This window comes from Onychostruthus taczanowskii, unplaced genomic scaffold (assembly GCF_017590055.1).
Source record: "Onychostruthus taczanowskii isolate IOZ18803 unplaced genomic scaffold, ASM1759005v1 scaffold2, whole genome shotgun sequence".
Taxonomy (NCBI): domain Eukaryota; kingdom Metazoa; phylum Chordata; class Aves; order Passeriformes; family Passeridae; genus Onychostruthus; species Onychostruthus taczanowskii.
Window position 1 is genome coordinate 1255709 of NW_024499239.1, and position 21010 is coordinate 1276718.

Sequence of the window (21010 nt, forward strand, 5' to 3'; positions counted from 1 at the left end):
GTTGTAACAAAAACTTTACAATACATTTAGTGGTCCTGTCAAGATTTCCATTTTGATGCTTTGTGCTGTGCAGAAATTCCTTAAAATCAGTGAAAGGTTTAGCAGCAAGTAGTTGTTTTATTTCACTGGGCTGCCTGTGTTTTAGCCTATTATTATCTACATCCTGAATATGCCCTGTGTGTTTCTGAATTCAGTTCAGGATCCTTTTGAAACCTTTCCCCTTTTCAATGAAAAACCAAATGTTGCATCAAAGCCCAACATTTGGTTGCCTACATTATATTATAGCTCCTCTCTGCACTGTGCTCTCCTAAGACCCAACTGACAAAGCTTCTGCATTGTTTATTTTAAACTATGACTTTATAAATATAATACCAGCTTTGGTTTTTATTATTATTTTAACAGTATGCAAAGAAATTATCTGTTGCAGTCTTTACAAAGCTGACAATAACTGGATTTAATTTTTTTCTTGCTAAGAGAGTGCCAATTTTATCTACTGTGTAAAGGGGACAAAAATTGCACAGTCAACCAGCCCAGCTACTGAGCCTTAAAAAGGACTAATAGTAGCAGTAGTACTCTATAACTGTAGCAGAAGTAACTTGGTAAGCTAGGTGATGCAGGGTGAAAGTAATCAGAGAAATTTAAAACAATTAGAAAAATTCAATCAGTGGTTCTGCTGATGAAAATCTGGATTCATTCCATGCACCTCAGCTGCAAGTACATGTTCATGTATGCTAGAAGGCATGTGATTCTGTAATCCTTTTTCTTGGAGGCAGGAGGAGGTGTGCGTGCTGCTATGCACCATAATGATGAAAGGAAGAGTAGCTGAGGACCCTGAATACAAGTTCAGTGACTGATTGCAGTGGACAAGAAGGTCTGAGTAAAGAAGATGCAGCAACAGCACTGTAGAATTAGCTCTTTGCATAGTTTAGCTGCACAGCAGTTTTCCTTCTCCAGCAACTGATGTTACCGTGATTTGAGACAGGATATGTTCTTGCCTACCTACTCAAAATTAGAAGGCTCTGATTCAAGCTGAGTCATTTGTACCTGACAGTGCTCTTCCCTGTCATTTTGTCAGGGCATGAAGCTGTACTTCCTTTGGATATTATGGTTACTCAGCATTAGAAGGGATTTTTTACTCCATGAGCAGATAATTTGACCTATTCAGGCTCTATTTTCTATTCTCTGCCTGTTCTTTTCATTCATTCCTGAGAGAATGTTGCTCATGTTGTATACTAGCTTAGCATGTTCTATGCTCTCTGATGTCCTAGTTACAGTAAAGGTGAAGGTTATGCCTAATTTTATTTTTGCTAGAATTTTAATAAGGTCAAGCTGTCAACTGAATTTGACCTTTTTGCTTAAGTTATTTTGTAAAACAAGCTGACCATAAGATACTACATGTTCAAGAGCAGGATTGCTGATGTTTATGGCAAAATTACTGAAAGATTGGGAAAGGTCCTATAAGTACTGGCAAAGATGTGGTAAGGTACTGACTACTAATACTTGAACATTTTTGTTACTCTGCAGATACCATCATGTGGTAATACTTATAATGTTGAGGATACATAGGCAGATTTTTAAAGGCTTTCCTTGTGCCTGTGGACAGCAGGTCCATTGGAAAGAAAATCCAGATGCTTCTGACAACAAAGCAGTGAAAACAGGAGGTCAGATTGCTACTAAAAGCTCAGCTTGGATTTATGGATTGTGCTAAAACTTTAGGTTAACGTGTGAGAAATAAACCAGACTGTCTTCCTAATCTGTGCCATACCATAAGTTTGAAATTAGAGAATACAGGAGGAGTTTAAACTGCTGGAAAGTGTGGAAATCATTCTCTTCTTTCTCCCTACTCAAGACTTTGTTGATTTTCAGTATGTTCCTGACAGAGTTAATATGAACATCCCAGTAACAGCTGGGATTCAATGGCAGTGGTGTCTGGCTGCCACTGGTCACCAGGATTAGGATTAATTAAATGCATATATATGCCTAAAAAAATTTAAAAGCTCTAGCACCACCAAACTTTCATATATGGTATGTGGTTGTGGGGGACAGGTGGCATAGCTGCTTAAACCACTTCTTGGTCATGATAAAATATTTGATGTAGCACATGCATCTTTATGCTATTACATCGTGTGCATCTCCAATGCATTTGCTAATAATTCAAGGACAGAATTTTGCAGTCCACAAAACTGATTTCATTGGATCTATTGTAAAGCTTCCTAATTAGGGACAATGACTACTGAGGTTTTCTTTTCATTTTTGGAAGAATGTTCTGCAAAGTCCATTGTTCATATCTTTTTTCTTTGCCAGAGGATGGATGTTACATTAATAAAGGGATTTCTAAACTACCTCTAGACAGCAAATTCTTTTGAAGAATGAGTGCTTACTCTGGCACTGGCTTTAGTTTTCTTTGGATGAAAGCATATTGCTGACATTTTGTGTTTGTGCTGGGGAAAGTTTTTACAAATCTACTGAAGACTAGCAGAACAGTATATTTTAAGTAGCACTTCTCTTAAGGCACATACATTGCAACATATACAAAAATAACAAAAGAGCATGTACTTTCAAAGTTTACTGGACAGTAGATATAAAGCAGATATGTGCTTTTGTAAAGCAAAGTGTACTCTTTGAAAGGAAGCTGCATCAAGGTCCATGCCAAGTTCTTGTTTTGAAGTGTGATTTCAGGACAAGAAATCTCAAGTCGTTTACCCTTTCTGTTTCTTTGCTTATGTTTTTTTTCCCCAGTGAAATATGAAGAGCTGTATTGCTTCTCCTTCAATCCAAAATTAGATAAAGAAGAACGAGAGCAAGGGTGGAAGCTTGTGGACCTCAATGAAGAATACAATCGGATGGGTGTTCCAAACAACTATTGGCAGATTAGTGATGTAAACAGAGACTATGGAGTAAGTTGTTGTGATTTTTCTGTCACAGAGGCTGTCTGTACAACAAAGCAGCAGCCTGACTGAGGACCACCATAGTGCTTAGTGGCAGTATCTCTTTGTGCTCAGTGCTATACACACATGTAGTAAGGTGCTGTTACTCTACTACTTCACGTTATTCTACTGCTTCACATAAAATGGCACGCAGAAAGTGAGAGAAGGGATGGGTCTTCATTTAACAGATGTGGAAATGAAGAGCAGAAAATAAGTCCAGTGTATTTTAAATGTTAGAGTTCAGCTGCCTGGGAAGAAGTTTAAGTCATACCTAAGGTTATATGTGTGAATAAGAGATTCCCTGATATGTAGGGCTATGTAAAATTACTACGTAGGTATTTTAAGAAAATTTAAAAAAAATTGTTCCAGATGGAACAATTGGCAATATTTTTTCCTCCCTGGCTGTTCCCACACTCCTTTTGAAGCATCTGTGATTGACTGTCAGTGATTTTCACAGTGATCTTATAGGTCATATATCTGCCTAGCTGCCTGCTGTCCTGCCTCATTCGGTCTTGTACGATCGAAGACCTTTTAATGGTAATTAATTGTGAGAAATAATAACCAAGATTTTTGAAGGAAGTTTGTCCATGCACTCCATTGGTTCTGTTGCTGGAACATATCCATGTTAAGGAAGGACTGTGACATTCTCAGAGAAGACTGAATGTGCTATCAGGGTTTGTTTTCTTTTTGTTAAAATGAGTGGAAAAAAAGTATGATCTCTTTTAAAATAAAGTGTAGAAAAAATGTCATGATAAATAAAATCCAGTTCACTACAGCAGCAACTGTAACCACAAGCCCTTCCTTTCCTTTCTCTTTCATTACATATCTCTTGACTCAGAAAATAATTTCTTCCTGGCCATCCTTTATGCTTTAGTCATCTCAGAAAGTCAAAGGGAGATACTGAATATCCTTCTGACCCTAGGCAGAATGCTACAGACAATATCAGGAAAAGAGGATAAAAACAGGATTACATCTGTGGTCTCACTTGTCTTCAGAAGTAATCTGGGGCTTTTTTTGCAGGCTCATCTTGTTCCTCTCAGAACTGGTAGGCATTGTCAGGGCTGCTTGCCTTTTGGTAGCCTCATTTCATGTGGCTTAATTTCTTGTTGCCATGTCCTTATTTTTGTCCCTTTTTTTTATTATTATCAAATTTTCTGAAAAATTTGGCTCTATTGTCCCTTCCCATTATTGTCCCTTCCCAGCAGAATGTTTGACAACTTCACCCACTCCCATCCTTACTCCCAAATTCTGCTTCAGAGGATACTGTGGTTGTAAATACAACTTTAATTACAACCTGTAAATACGTAACAATAAATCCTTTCTGGGATGAATGTGTGTTAAACCTGTCTGTTCTCAACAAGACATGAATTAACACTTGGAAATACAGCCCTTCAACCCTTTTCCTTCAGTTTTTCCATCTGTAAGTTAGGATTAACACTTTCCAGCTTCAAAACAATGTTTTGAGGAACGGCAGTGATATGTATATAATAATAACAGACTATTCCCTGAGGTTAGAGTTCCTTGGTAGTTTGTTTTTGCTGTGGAAATGGCTAATGCTACTTGTACTTTGCAGACCAAACAGAGTTTCCTTTCACAGGTCTGTGACTCCTATCCTACAGAAGTCTATGTACCAAAGTCTGCAACTGCACACATCATAGTGGGGAGTTCCAAATTTCGAAGCCGAAGGCGTTTCCCAGCTCTTTCCTACTACTGCAAGGGCAACAATGTAAGTGTGAATTTGTAACCTCACAGTGTTTGCTTATTTTGGCCTTGGCCTCACAATTCTTCTAGTAAGGTTTTGCAAGACAAAATCAATGCTTATTTAATTAAAAAAATATATTAGCGTAGGCTGGTTAGAGTGGTTAGTTCTTTAACAGACGTTTAATATAGACATTTAAACCCAGTTTCATCATTCAGCTAACACAAAAAATATGTGATCCCTGTATCACAAGGAAGTGGAGTAGTACAAGAGGCCCTGAGACATGGGTGGCAGAGCAATGAAGGCCAGTAGCAGGCAGCTTAGTAGCTGATTGGGACAACAGAGCAATTTTGGATCTGGCAGCCTGAGAGCAAGCTGAGGAGGTCAGAAATTATACTTGCATCAGTTAGAGAATCAAGAGCAGCTTTTCAAGATAAGCTCTGTGAAAATACACAGAAAGGATGGATATAAGAGCTACTAAATTTTGGCTGAGTAGTAGGTTGTGGTTTTTGGTTTTACTGAAGAGAATCTCCTTGTCTGCAAGAGTGAGGAGTTCCCCCTTGCCCTCTCCATAGCAAACATTCTTAGGGCTGAGAAAGGAACTGCTTCACTTGTCTGTAACCATTTGGAAAAAAACCCTGTAGCTAGACTTCATGTATTTCTGTTTCTGGCAGCTGAGGTGAGCAAGGAGACCCTTAGACTAAAGGATCCCCCAAACTGAGTGTTTTTACATTTGTGTTCCAGCCCCTTAGGGACTGCCTTAGCTCAGCTGTCATTACCAGAGAATGGTGTCCCCTTTGTACTCTCAAAGGATCTGTGTGACTCCTGCTTCAGAACAGAGTGGCACTGAGAGGTCTTCCCTAGTGTTGGGGGAAGGTCAGGACCTTCCAAGAGACAGAGCTAGTCTGGGCTTACAGGGTATCTGTAGCATTTGCCACACAGGCTGGGATATATTTCTGCAGAATGTCACAAGCACAAATCATAAGCTACAATCTCCATAGAAATCTTGCCTTTAGAGCAGCCCTTATCATAGATTTAAGCTTCAGAAGAAAGGAATGAGAAATTATTTTTACTCCTTTACCCTGCATTCCATCAGAGCATTGCTTCCATAAAGATCTTGCTTCCATCAAGATTCATTGAATTTTACAATGAAGTGGAAAATAGGAAGATTTAAATAGTAAATACAATATCTGCGTAAGTTAAATATTTTTTTAACATTTTGTTCAGGTCAAATTTTTCAGAGTCAATCACTTTGCATGATCAGCTATGTCCAAATATAGATATCTAGGATTCAAAACACTTGGACATTTCCAAATCTCAGTAAAAAAAAGGTTTCAGGGTCAGGTAGATTACCATTAATATATAGTAATTCATCTTGGATGAGTTTCATGTTTTAGCCTGAATGTTTTCCCTGCTGTGGTTGAAGTTCAGGTTAATGTTCAAAGTACCAGGATCTGAAGTATTGTGTTTACTCCTGGAACCTTTATAGTTTGAAGAGCTAGGAAAAGCAGTGTTTTCCTAGGAAAAGGAAATACCTCCTTGTGAGTGTGGAGATTGCCAGTAAATAGAGTAAATGGGCAGGAAAGGGGTAAGATTTAACAGCAGTTTGGGAAGAGCCTGCTGCATGCAGAGGAGACAGGTACCACTCATTCAGTCCTTCATAGACAGAACTTTCACACAGCTCCTTCGTCCTGACAAATTCAGTGGTGATGTGACACCTCTGCATCTTACAAAGTCTGTGTGAATATGATAAGATCAAAGTCTGCAGCTATCTGTTCAGTTTATGCAATAGCATGTAATAAATCACTGGAATATGTGCTGATCAGAAGACTAAATAACAAGAAAACCATGGTTTGCAAAACCATTAATAAAGTATGAACAGGGTCTCACACAATTCTGGGTTTCTCTCTTAAAGGCCCATACTTTACTGAGTAGCTACTGGTAGTTCAGAGATGTGACTGGTAGTTCAGAGATGTGACTGAAAAAAGCATGTCCTTTCTCACAGTAATAAATAAGCTGTAGGACAGCCTGCACAAGTTGTGACCTTCAGTAGGCAGATTCTCTTCATGCTTATGTTCAGTGCTTAGAAAGTGCATATATTATCCCCTTGTCTTCTATAAATCTAGCTGTCCTCTGCCCAGCAAAAATAAAAATCTCCCTGCCCACCTATTTCACATTTTGTTTCTTCTTTCCTGGTTTCATCTGGAAAGAAAGTGATCTTGATGGGTCAGTGGAGAAGCTCTCTTCACTGAAGCCTCCTTCAGTAGCCCTGGTAAATACAAGTACTCCAGGAGTGAGGCTGCCTGACCCACTTCTTATGCAGTCAGGTCTTTTTCCTAAGGCAGTGCTAAAAATACCCCATCATTGGTGATCTGTTTGCGTGTCATACATTTTTATTTCCTAGACTCATGCTGTCAGGCTGTTCAGCAAAGCAGGCACTGGTGTAGGTTGGGTGTAATCAGTCTGGTACCTGGTAAGTGTGAGTATCAAAGGACCTATTCCTTATGTTATATCAGTGTTCTCATGATTTCAAGGCTGTACTCATTCTCAAGATATCACCTTTCAGGAGTTATTCCACATTAGGGAAATACAGTACTTGAAATAGCTCTAAAATTCAGATTCAAGACTAGACTTGGGCCAATGGGGTTGTATTGTTTTAATGCTTCCTTGCCTTTTAAAAAACTATATATTTATTAACATGTAATTTAAAATAATGAATTTATTAATTTTACCATTCTGCCTTTCTCATGTAATTGTACCTCTATGTAAACATCTAATGATCTAGTTTTGTAAATGCTTCTGGATGCTAAATAATTTCTACTTTATAATTCTGTAAGGTTTTTTGTTTGATTGTCTTCTTTTCTGCAGGCCTCCATATGTAGAAGCAGCCAGCCTTTATCTGGCTTTAGTGCTCGGTGCCTTGAGGATGAACAGATGCTCCAGGCCATCAGAAAAGCCAATCCAGGAAGTGATTTCATATATGTTGTTGACACTCGGCCCAAAGTAAGTACATCTAATTTCTTGGACATAGCAAGACTGAGTCTGGGCTGAATCCATTAGGGAAGACACACAACCTAAGTGACTGACCAAGTCACTTCTGATCTTAGATACATCTGTCTAACTCCACAGGTACATGAGGATTTATCAGGGGAATCTTAACTACAAACCTTGACCACATTATTGTCTCTGGGAGAATTTTCTTTACACTGAACCTTTCCCTTTTCTTGTTCTTAGCAAAATGTCAAGATACAGAAAAGTAAATAAGTTGTAATTGTAACTGTTTACACACATAAAGGAGCTACCAAGTAAGTATATTCCTGATGAGACTGGCAAAAATTAATTCCCATTATAAGATGTATTTACAATTTTTTGTAATGTTGCAAACCTCTGACTTATACTGTCATTCTCCATGAATGATTTCTCCTGGAAGTGAGAAAATTCCAATGACCCCTGCATAAGGCTAAAGAAAGACAAGTCACTGAGGTCACAGGAGTGGAAGAGACCTTTAAATATCTCCAGCACTTTGGTGGTTTTGAGAGACAATCTGAAATATGATGAATAGTGACATCAGATGCCATATCTATAATTGATTAAAAACCTCTGGCTAAGAAAAAAGCTCTATAAAATATTATGCTATGGAGAAATATAGAAACTCAATAATGATCTGGAAAAGGTTGGAAGCTAAGAAAACTTTGTGTCAAAATTGTCATACTAGCAAACAGCTCAAGGTGATAAAGACTAGATAGACTTCAGTATCTAGAGGTCAGACTAGGGATATGTTCTTTCTTATACTGTCAGCAACTTTCCTCTTGAAGTTACCAAAGCCTCTGAAGAAAAGAAACTAGAGGCAAACCTCCACAGAATCCCTTGTAGGTATAGGAATAGCTATAGAATGGGAAAAAGGGAAAAAAAAAGAGAATAAATGTTTGAGGAAAAGGAACAAGGAAGCAGTTTCATTATCCTGAGATCAGAAGACAGAGGGGCAAGGGCAAGGTGAGTAAAACTGAGAAACATGAGAAATGGAGTGGGAAGCGCAAAGCCGGCAGAGCTGGAGCAGATACAAGGAACCTGCATGGCTGGTGACTGACTGAAGGCATGAGCCTTGGGGGGAAGGTGCTGTGAGTCCTCACAGCTCCAATGGGAGGCAGTGGCCAGAAAATGAGGGCCTTGGCACGTCTCATTGACCCAAGTCACACCAAGGGCTGTGTAATCTGGTAACTACTTTTACCTTCAGTTCCCTCTGTTTCGTTGGGAAGACGAGGATGCTACCAGCTTACTTGTGGTCCTGAAGTGAGTGAATTGTGATGAGCACTAGGAAAGGATTAGTACCATTGTGTTCAGAAAGGGCATTAGACATGAAATGCAGACCTAGCTGACTAAATAATGCTTGTTTAACAGTTTTCTCTGGGTAGTAATAGTTTTAACTTGTTTCCTGTCTGATGATACTGGTACTCTTCCCTATTTAAGGCAGTTGATTTATTGCTAATGACTTACTGACTTGGTTATTAATAATGTTTTACCAGGTAGTAACAAGAATGAGCCATCCTTTATTTTTTTTTTTTTTTTCTGGTAAATTATTTTGCAACATCTTCTGTGTGCAGTGAAAAAAGCCCATACTTTGTGGAATGTATGGAGAGACTGAATTAGGCTCACTCAGCTGTGAATGCCAGCATATTCCCAGCAATGCTGGCTTCTTCACGAGCTAGTCAGGAGATGAAGACTGTTTGTTTTCACTTAACTGTTTTGTTAAAAAAAAGGTTTTGATGTAAATAAATATGTATACCAGATTCCTACTACTCTCTGTGCAGCAAAAATGGACAGATCTCCCAGATCTCCCAGACAAAGCTCCCAGATCCCAGATACCAAATACAGCCTTGTTACAATTTTGCACCTGATAATGCATTTATAGCTGTAGAGCATGTAACAATGGATAGGTATCCGTGGAAGCAGTTCCTGGCATTCCTCAGGGAACCTTTAACAAATGTAAAGATAAGATGTCCAGTCTGGTGGAAGGCTTTCCATTCCTGTAGGCAGCTAAAAAGCTGTTTGCCTCATTTCTCTTAAGAACCAGTTCTTTGTAAAGATCATGAATGTTGATGGATCCTTCAGTTCAGCATTTCCAAGTGCTCTTCCCTCATTGCACTTGATAATTTCAAAACAAATTATTTGTCTGTGGAAGAAGGCTTTGTTTCCACTTCATTTGAATATATCAGGATGGCCAAATACAAATTTACTTAAGCCACTGTCATTTCTCTATGTAATCACTGAAGAAGCTAATGTAGACTTAGTGTTTATGACTAAAACACATTATTTCCTTAATCTTTATAACAAGACTTGACTTGGTTATCCTCCAGTTAAAGAAAATGCCTGGAAATCTTGCAAGTGGGGCCTTCTACCTTTACAGGCTGTATCCTCATATTCACTGAGATTAATCAAGGACATGCACAATTCAGATAGCTCCACAACAACTATTTTAAGAGCAACAGATGGAATTTTGGTAGATGATGTGGAAAACTTGTTAGTAAATATTATGGCAGCTGCAAAGTTTGGCAACTGACAGTATTTAAAATAAATGAGTGTCAGAAAGCCTTGCAAATTTAACCTTATATTTATTTACTTTCAAAGAGTGCTATTTCAGATTGCCCTTTAAGAAAGGATATTTGTGATGAAATTGCTCTGCTGCAGGAACAGTTAATGGTATTTATGTGCCGAGTACTGGGTTAGTTAGAGGATAGATGTTTTTCATTTAGGCTTTCAGGGGTTTGTGGTGGCTGAGACTCATGTGTGCAGATCTTTCTTCCTGAAGCTATAGGCTGCTGCAGAGAGAGACTGCCTCATGTTGTTTATACAAGAACACTGATGTCAATTTCAAAAGAGAAAGATTAGGATTCAGCAGATCATTTTTATCTTTGTAACAAGTCACACAGAGGACTCTGTCCTTAACTGACATGCCTTTCACAGGCTGTATGTTTTTTTTATTGTCCACTGATAGTCAAAACATGAGCAGACTGCTGCTTGATAGACAAGAGTGAAGTTTTTTTGTCCTTCTCTTTCCTGAATTGCATACTACAAATTAAAAGAAATTTTGCCCAAGATTTGTATAAATCAAAAATGCTGGATTTTTGCCCAGGTTCCTGTCCAGAGTGTGGTTCCTTCTGTTGTGTCATGAAATTAATGCAATGTTTCAATTCCTAATGGTGGTCCACAAATGTAACTTTTGAGCTCTTTCCTTTGAAAGTTAAGGTATCAGGTTTGGTCCTTGGAAACCTGTTTTGACATATAATGTAAAAAACTGAACTTGTTCATCTTGGTTGGAGGGAAGATGGCATCAGACAATCAATCCCCAATTGTGTGTATTGGCTCCAAGTTAAAGTTGAATATTGGGAGTATGTGTGTTTGGGGTGGAAGAGGTCAGAAAATGAGACATTCTTGTATATCCCATGATGCCATTAGCTAAGCACTGAAATATATTATTGTGAGTTTCAGATGTGACCACAGAAGCAGTGAATCAATAGTACTGCCTGCGCTATTGGGAAATAAACTGGAGACAGAGTTATCTGCACAGCCTCTTGTCCCCTAGGCAATGCCTAAGTGAGACTTTTTTTGCTTTTTCATGAGCACTGGCTCTCACTGAAGAGAAGATGAGTCACTTATTGTCCAGTTGATGCCTCATGAAGTCTATATCCTTAATTATTTCTTTCTTAAATCTTTCCTGAGCAGAAGCTGTTAGTTGTGCTTGGAGGCATGGAGGTTCTGCCACTTGAGCTGCTTTGTCACTCTCAGAGCCTTCATATTTCTTGGGAAGTTTGAAGGCCCCCAGCACTACAGCATGAATTTCACAGAAAAGCATAGACTTCATGCAAAAAGACAATTTCTTTCTATTGCGTAGTGAGATTTTGCAATAGGAAATTTAGAAAACAAAATAGATAGGTACTTAATAAAAGAATAATTTAGTTTAAAATATTTATATAAAAAAGTAAAAGTACTCAATTAATTTTTATCAGCTTTAGTTTTCAGCCCAAAGATCAAAATTTGGCATAAGGAGCTTGGCAGATAGTTTTCCTTCCCACTCAAGGGTTCCAAAAGGGGGGAAAATAAACATTAACCGCACCCTTAATTTTATGCTTGAGAAAACTGAACTAAAGAAGTATTTAGTCACTTTCCCATGCCAGGAAGCAAGTAACAGATTTGAAGACAAAACTTCAACTTCCAGCTGAAAGTATTTTTGTTGAAGCACAAATAGCTGTGCATTGCAGATGGAAATTTTTGTGGCAACGTTGTCAATTCAAATATTTTGTAGTCTTACATAACCAGAGCCAATTACTATAAAATTAGGGAAAGCGACTCCAGCTCCCTGTTCATTACTGCAAGCTTCAAAGAAGTAAGCTGTATCAGCTTTTGGATGATTTGAGCAGTAAAATGCAGTAACTGGGGCAACACTACAGTGTGCGCACGCTGTGAGCCAGTGGCACGGCAGACGGGACACTGCCACCTCCTGGGTGCCTTCTGCTGGGAATGCTGATCCCGCATAAAACCAAAACTGCCCTTTAAAGTTAAAACCGTCATGCTCTTGCAGAGGAACCCTGCCTAAGCCGCGCGGGTTTTGTGTTTAACCTTCCCTGTGTGAAACAGGGATGTCAGAGACGCAGCAGCCCAGCGCCCTGCCATGGGCTGCAAACAGATCGCCGGTTCAGAGCCCCTCGTGTTGACACTGTGGCAAATGCTTCCTATTTGTCACTGACAAAAACCGCTCTGATGTATTGCTGTAGACCACAAAGTTTGTTTTGAAAAGATTCTGCTGCTGGTTTTCATCCAATTTTCCCTATGTTTTTCAGCTCAATGCAATGGCAAACAGAGCAGCAGGGAAGGGATATGAAAATGAAGACAACTACTCCAACATCAAGTTTCAATTCATAGGCATTGAGAACATCCATGTTATGAGAAATAGTCTGCAGAAAATGCTTGAAGGTAATATTCATTGGAAACTTCATTGGAAACTAGAGGAAAATAATTGATCCTTCTGTCACAGAAATCAGAATAACTGCTCTGAAATCAGCAGCAGTGAAAAAGAGTATGGAAAGCAATCTTTATCTATTGCAGCTGCATGCCTCCTGCTGGCTAATGGGACTTGTGCAATGGAGCATCATGGCAAATACTGGTTGGTGATTTCTTAATTGTGAAAACACCTTGGTCCTGGCTGAAATCCAGGTATCATTTAATGACAAAATTAATTTTAATTCTGTACACCTTACTGCTGCTATGTCTTTTTTTGAAATTTACATTTTGATGGTGAAATGAAAAAAAATCCCTTATTGCTGACTTTGAAGCTAGTGGAAAATACCAGTTGGTTTTTTTTAAAGCTCAGAAAAACTATGGTGGGATTTTCATATAAGGTAGTCATGCATTTTAGACTGTGAATTTTAGCAGAAACTTAATTCATGCTTGCATAGAACATATCACATCAAGTCTAGTAATGAAATTTACAGTCAATGAATGTAACAATTCATCACCTTCAATATCCCATGGAAATGAATACCATTTGCTTTATAAATACTTAGCAGTATATAAACCAGCAAAGCTGTTCTGCCATTTCGTATTTGCAGTACATAACTGTTTAGAGGTCATCTGGGAAAAGAGCAAGGATAAATAAGCCATCCTTGATTTTTAACAAGCAAATAGGAAATAGCACTTCCTTCACCATGTCTCCATATTGACTTCATGTGCATCAACATCAACTACCACCACCTCCTGGATCAACTTCATTTATCTTATTCTTGACTTGATGCTCTGCCCATGCTCTTTTACTCTTCATCTGTCTCCCACTGAGTGCACGCAAATGTAAATTTGAAATCTAAGAAGGGCTTAAATTTTCCATGATTGGGAAGCCATGCTCTATTTTCAAATTAGAGCATTTTATGGAAACCAGCATTAACCTGTGATGCAGGTAAAATATCTATTCATGAGAGTTTTCTTGGTCTAAGGGTCTCAGGTAGGAAAACAGAAACATTTTTTGTTCACTAGGAAGTCTTGTTTGGCTAGGAGAAAGGTTGGATGAGTAAACAAGTCCCTTTATTTGTTCAACTCAAGACTATCAATGTTAAAATAGTAAACAACCAGTCTGGCTGCACTGGCAGTACTGTGCATAATTTTTGAGCCAAAAGTTCATGAGACTGGCCCACGGCCCAAACTTGCATGTAACAAGGTAATTTCTAATGTATTTAACACTTCAGGCTTAGAGGGCACAAATTCTTAGCATCTATTTTCAAATAAGCTGTATGGTTAAAACATCTGCTTATTTACTGGGTTTTATATTTGCTGTGTTGAAATCTCTCATGTAGCAACTTGACTGATAAGATTAGAAATCAGAAAAGTTAAGGATTCTTCTTTTTAAAAGAAAAATCTTATGACTTTCAGTGTACTAGGGCTTTCCTTATATGAGATGCTATGTAATTTTTATCTTTTTCCATTTTTACATGTCTCTTAATCTGTTTTTCTAGTGACCTTTTACCTGACTTGAGCATACAAAGAGACCTAGAACCAAAAAGGCTGTCAAGGATTATGATAACACACATTTAATATGGCTTTAAATTTTTATCAATTAATACCTCAGTAATACATCAATAATTATCAATGAGTGATGTATTATAAATATAAATTTAAATTTAAGTAGAAATAGAAATATAGAAATAATTAAAAGAATACATAAATAAGATAGCAATATCACTGTACCTAAGTGAATCCTAAGTAAAACATCACTTCTCTTTACAGAATGGGTCTGCTGCTCATGATCTGTAGTAAGGCTTTATAAGGTGCATAAAAACCTTTGAAAAGACGAATTAGGCTGATGAAAACTGATTTTAGTTTAATATGAGCTGTATTGCTGCTTGGAAGTATGCAGCATGAAAAGAGGACATCAAGGTATAGTTGGCCAGATGTGTTGCTGAAATGCAAGGCCAGTTTCACTCAATTTACTGGTGCTAAGCAGAAGTGAGGAGCAGAGGATCTTCACATGCCAGACTGCAGATTATTTTCAATATAGAATTTTAAATAACTTCCAATGCTAAGAAAATGTGAAAAAAAAAAAATAGTATTCAGTTTTCCATTAGAAAATGAATGTACATTAGGAATGTATTCATTTAATTATTCATTTTTTTGTGGGGGGGAAAGCTGAGGAAATAAATTTGTACTTATAAAAATATCAGTATTTTATTTGAGTAAGTAAAAAATTGGTTTCAGCTTTGTGATTTTGCTGACTTTATTTCAAGACAATTTATCTTATTTTAACATGTATTTACCCTGGTATAATGTTGATTTTTGGCTAATTATACCAGCATTATAAAATGATTAAATTTTTAGAATAAGATTGTTTTTCAGCATATGCAAAAAATGTTGAGGTTTGACTGTACTGTGGAAGTGAAATGCATTTCAACATGATGGAATTTCCTTGCCAAAAAAAAAAAAAAAAAAAAAAAAAAAAGTTTGGTGGTCTGCTGCTTGTAGTACAGTATGGATTTTTATTTTTCTCCATTTATAGATGGGTCTGTGTGAAGAACCTTGAGATAATTTTGATCCTGTGCGCAAACTTCCTTGAAACAATTTTTACCATTAGAAGGACATTACACAGGGACTTTTCTTGGTGAAGATCCAAGGTCTGCCTGAGGCTGCTGTTTGGCATTTGGGCTGGGGTGGGCTGTGCTGCACATCCAGGGGCCAGCTGAGACCTGGCTCCCATGTGTTGTGCGCTGTGGCGATGGCCCCACATGCTCCCTGTCTGTATTTAAACAGCAAATATGAGCTTCTCCTCCCCTCATACCAGGAGCAGCACTTGCTGATGGAGGAGCAGCCCTCTGGTCCTTGGACTTCTGTGACAGATCAGGCAGTGAGAACCCAGTGGGTTTGGCCCACAGTAACCATTCCTTCCTCTACTTATGGCTGTCCTGCCAGGAATGGGGGGACTAGTCCAGCACACCCCTCTGGTACTTTTGGTGGTGCAAGAGGCAGTCTGCAACATGTGCCCTTTTCCTTCCTCCCATTCTGAGACTTGGGTGCATGGCTGGAATTCTCAGAGCTCTGCCCATTGGCTCTTGATTTTCCTGTGCATACACTGTGCATGAAGCAGCCCATATTTCTCAAAGATTTTGATACCTTTTCTGCTGAGATGGAAATGCCCTTTCCCTTTAGGATAAGCCTCATAACTGAATTCATAATTGAACTCAGTATTAAGGTCCAGATTGGTTGCCAAAGTCATGTGAAATATACAGGGTATGCATTTAGGACAGTATGAACTTTGCTCAGTGAAGTGGTCAGTAAATATTGACTCCAATTTGGGAGTGGGAATGAGCAAAGCACTGTTTCAGCCTTACCTTGGGCTTTTGTAAACAGACACAGCAGCTTCAGCCAGCATTCAGCCGCTAATTGGTCATGCTTCCATCTGCACAGAAACATTAATCATGTGAAAAGCTGTTTGCTTTCAGTGCTGCTATCTCTGCATCTTTAAAAATATCCACCAAAAATTACTTTAAAAATAACCATCTGGAAGGGGTCTTACATATAAACATTGCAAGACTGTATGAACACATTAGGCTATTTTGCTTCTGAACTAAATGGAGTTAGGACAGTCAGATAGTTCAGATATGGTATAAACTCTGTCTTTGGCTTGTAAAATTAAATTTCAATTACGCTGAAGGAAAATAAAGCTATGCCAGGGGCCACAGTGGCCATAAATAACTGAGTCTTTTAAGATTTCCAGACCACAAGAGACTTACTAAGACATTAGTAATTGACAGATCATACATCAACCAGTAAAAGCCATGATGTTTTTCACTGTACTCTGAAAATTAATTTCACTGGCTAATATATTTTTTCTTTAAAAGACAGTATAACTCTACATGGATCAAAATAAAGATGTAGTCTATTTATGGGGTGATTTTAGCATCTTACTGTTGAAAACAGATTGCACCAAATTTCATTCAGTATGTGTTCTGCTGGATTGAGGTAACTTATTTAGATTCTGATTTCTTTTTTTCTTTTGATGCCACAAACTCTTTATTATTAAAATGTAGACACTTGGATACAGCAGAATAGGAACTTAGAGTAAAAACTGAGTGGTTTTTTTTTTTTCCTTCAAGTGTGGCATAAAGTTTGGAAGATTTTCAGGAAAATATCTTCCTTGATGGATTATGTCCTGTCCTCGCCATCAGGAGGAAAAGTGAAGCTTTTTGACTCCAAGTGAAGCCTTAATGAGGTTTAATTCAGGGATGGAGAAATGTGGAGTGAACCACTTTAACTAACCACCATCATCTGTGGTGATGCTGGGAGTAGGAGGCAGTAGAACCATTTAGGTGTCTATCTGCCTGTCCAACAGCAGAAATCAAATGCTGTTTCCAAGCCCTCATCATCAAATACATTAACACCTCCTAGGGATTTGAAAACTTCACTCCCAACACAATTTTGGAAAATACACGCTTCAGAGAAGGATGGATTTGGATTTGCTTGTAATAGGCTTTATGACAGCTTCTCTTTTTAAATTAAATCAGCATATTGGGTGAAATTTGACCCAGCCCCATTTCTCAAATACATGTGTTTCTCAAAGGTTAAATTTGACAGAGATGTAGTATTTCTTTTCAAAACATGCATGTTTTACACAGTGGATATCTGAAGAAGAGATAACTCCAAGGCTGAACAGTCAAAGAAGCTTAAGGGACTCTAATTACTATACATTTAGAATGTATCTTACTTTGCAGTTTGTGAGCTGAAATCACCTTCAATGAGTGACTTTCTGTGGGGCCTAGAAAATTCTGGCTGGCTGAAGCACATCAAAGCCATTATGGACGCTGGCATCTTTATTGCAAAGGTAAAGTATGTAAAATGAGAACAAAACTCAGAGTAACCAGATACAGAAAATGAGGACCAAATTCTCTGCTTATGGGTAACTTCTGTTATCTCTTCAGTGATGTTATACCTGAAAAAAGCCCACTGCAAGGTGTGCTTTTGTGTATGAGGAGAGATGATTCTTAGGTGCTGTTATGTGGACGTTTTTCTAAAATAGTTAACAAAATCTTGTGTTCTTTTGTGCTGAATCCTCTACTAGCCTATGTCTTGTTATGTCAGGCATTTGAATGTCCTTAACTTTACTCCCCAACAGTGACTGTTTCTTTCCCTATTTGCCCTGCCTCCTCCACTGGTTTCTGGACATTTTCTTTGTGGAAGTGGTAGTTGTAATAGATACATATTGCTATATAAAATGTATAATACATTATGTTACACACAATATATAGCTACTATGTTATCCCCTCTGAGGTATGAGGCAACCAACAAAATTCACCTCTTGAGCCAATTACCATGGCCAAACTCTCTAGCAGCTTCTACTTTTATATACTTGAGAATTCTTCCAGAAAACAGTTTTGGCTTTAATAAGAAATTATTTTCCCTACTCCCCCACAAAGTAATGTAGACATTTGTCATCTGCTAGCAATTTTGTTGCCCCCAACCTTGTGTTCTGTCGTTTACTGCTTCAATTCTTATTTTTGAGATTACAGTTTCTTATTGGCTGTTTTATTCACGTGACCTACTGCCCACAGCTATACAGATAAAACTTCATGGGTTTCCCTCCTAACTGCTTGTTTCTCTTGCATTGCTTCTTCCTTCTCAGTAGGCAACTGTAGTTTTTTACCTGAACAGCAACTGTGCAATAAATACATGTATTATTACTCCCAGACCTACTACTTTTCATTAGCTCATAGAAATAAGGTCATTTACACAAGCTTTGCCAGTTTTTCCCCAGTCTTAGTATCCTTTGTGCATATGCTTGCTAGCTAGTGCCTTCTCAGACATGCATTTTGACCCATTCTTATTTGTACAGTTCTCAGTTCTCAATTCCTGGTCTTCTGCCCACAGGGGTTCTATTTTTGTCTCTTGAGATAAACATAGATAATTTATTATTATTCCTCATTCCCTATTAAGCCCAAAATTAACCTAAATGTTTTTCCTTTTTTTCCCCTAACAGTATTTTTCCTATCCTACTCTTATTTTCTACTTGCTAAATTCAATTCTCTTTAGAAATGACAAAGGCCAAAACCCTTAGAATTAAAAAAAACCCGACACCAGCCCTCAAGTTCTAAAACCAATACAACAACAGACTCTGGAGAACTCAGTACAATTTCTTCTTGATGTGTTTATGTATAAACTGGAATCCTCTCTCCCCGATTATTACATTAAAGATACTAATAAAATCTTGCTTATTAAACGTGGAAGTTTCCCACTACCACAGGCTTCCCCAGAAGCCTTTACAGCACATCACCAGTGCAATGCAGTGTGCTGCAATAATGTCCAGGCTAGTGATGGCACTGGAAACAGACACTGCCCTTAATGACATTACCATCAAGATGAAAAATTAAGAGCCATGTTGCAAGTATGGCTGTGCTTTTAGTGGCATGAGATGTGTTGGAGCATTTGAATCTGCTGTAGGTAGTTGTCTGCTCTGACAGATGGATGTATTTTGACTGAAATGAGTTCCACATCTTCCTGTAGTGGAGCATAAACAGGTAATTCTCAACTACCATATTGCACAGCCTGGGGTGAATTAAAACTTTTCAAATTAGAGTAATAACATGATTCTCAAATGAGACAAATAACACTCAACTTATTTAAGAACTCGGTGGTAGAGTAAAAAATGAATGAGCTTTCCCAGTTCCCAAATTAATACTCTCTATGGCTCTTGTCTCACTGTTTCTCTCTTGCCATTGTCTTCCTCCCTGCTTTTGAACTTTCTGACTTTTTCTGTATCCTTAGGCTGTGGCTGAGGAAGGTGTGAGTGTGCTTGTTCACTGCTCTGATGGCTGGGATAGGACAGCCCAGGTTTGCTCTGTAGCAAGCCTTCTATTGGATCCATATTACAGAACTATGAAAGGATTCATGGTAAGCAGGTTCTTTCACAGAGTAAATGAAGTAGTATGGCATCACTTCAGATGAATATCTTTGTTTTAAATAGGAAACTGTCCATAAATATACCCTTTTGTTTTGTTTTGTTTTATTTTTTTAAGTAGGAGGGAAGGCTTCTATATGTTCATGTTAAAGTCTCCCAATCTCTCTATGAAGCAGTATATGAAGGTGGGGATCAGTTGGTCACCTATGTTTGTTGTTTTGTTTTTTTTTCCTAACTTTGACTGAGAAACTTTCTCACAGCCCAAAGAGCTTTTGTGAAAGCAAGAATTTGTACTCATTTGAAATGAACATTTTAATTTTGAGTGTCAGAAGTGTGTCTTTTCTAGACACTAGATCGCAATGAGCAACTGTATTGGAAAATCTGTTCTTTTCCCAGATCAATCAGCAGTAGTAAAGCATCTAGAAGTGGTTATCAAGTTACTGGTCACATGTTAAAAGGATGTTTGAGACATTTATATGTTCTATTTTAGAAAGCAATGAAACAAGATATTTGAAGTTGTGATGAAATACTGGCACTCTCTCTGCATCCCTGAAGAGTGCTGTTTCCCTGAGCTGGCAAGCAATGCTCATTACTTTTCTGCCAATTCTGAAAATTATTTGGGATTCTAATATTGCTTGCTTACATCGTTCTTGCTTGCCACTTTTCTGGTCATTCTAAGAATTAACTGGGATTCCAACACTTGTTTACACCACCCTTCTGCCTGCTTCAACATGTCAGCTCCACTCCACAACATTGAATGCAATATTCTCATTTTAGGTGTTAATTGAAAAAGACTGGATTTCCTTTGGCCACAAATTTAACCACAGGTAAGGCAGTGCTAAGGTTTTCTTCTCTTTATATGTATGTGTTTATGTAGTCTGTATCTGCTGCCATTCCAGTTCTTCTTTGTTGCTGCCTTACAAAACACAGCAACAGAATGCCCCAGGAAACTGCCACACCCTCTTCTCCAACTATATAATTTAGCTGCCTGGAAAAGTCAGAGTGAAATATTTCTATACATGCACTCCAAAACTACCAAGGGGAGTCCTGCGTGCTGCTGTTGCAGCTGCAATGGGCACTGAGAGGTCCATGTGAGTAGTGTGTATCTGCCTTGCAAAATCCCTTTGGACTCCAGCCGACCTCCTAGGAGTGCCAAGGCCCCCCACATAAGTCTCCGTTCATCAAAGGGACTTCTACATCATCCAAGGCATTACTTAGTCTTAGGCATGTCTGTGAGTTACCTATTACCTAAAATATACTCTTTCTGTTACAGTTTGTTCTAAAAAACCCAGCAAGATCTGCTCAGAAATGTCAGGCAAAGTGGAAAGTCATCTATTTGAACAAGTTGTTTTGAACATCGATCCAATGTAAATGCTATAATGTAATGAAAAGTGTTTGAAGACTTAATATATTTAAACATGGATAGATTTTCACATTTTCTTTCTTTCATGACTTCACTTC

At 38.2% G+C, this 21010-nt stretch overlaps 1 protein-coding gene across 5 annotated transcripts in view; it reads left to right on the forward strand.

Moving 5' to 3' along the window:
• Window positions 1–21010, forward strand: part of MTMR7 (myotubularin related protein 7) — a 66550-nt gene that overhangs the window by 32997 nt on the left and 12543 nt on the right. For all 5 annotated transcript variants that reach the window (XM_041402472.1, XM_041402471.1, XM_041402473.1 and 2 more), the window contains 7 exons: window positions 2740–2897; window positions 4525–4653; window positions 7495–7629; window positions 12462–12594; window positions 17370–17479; window positions 19417–19542; window positions 20327–20376. In XM_041402472.1, coding sequence (XP_041258406.1) covers window positions 2740–2897; window positions 4525–4653; window positions 7495–7629; window positions 12462–12594; window positions 17370–17479; window positions 19417–19542; window positions 20327–20376 — 841 coding nt within the window. The remainder of the gene's footprint in view (window positions 1–2739; window positions 2898–4524; window positions 4654–7494; window positions 7630–12461; window positions 12595–17369; window positions 17480–19416; window positions 19543–20326; window positions 20377–21010) is intronic.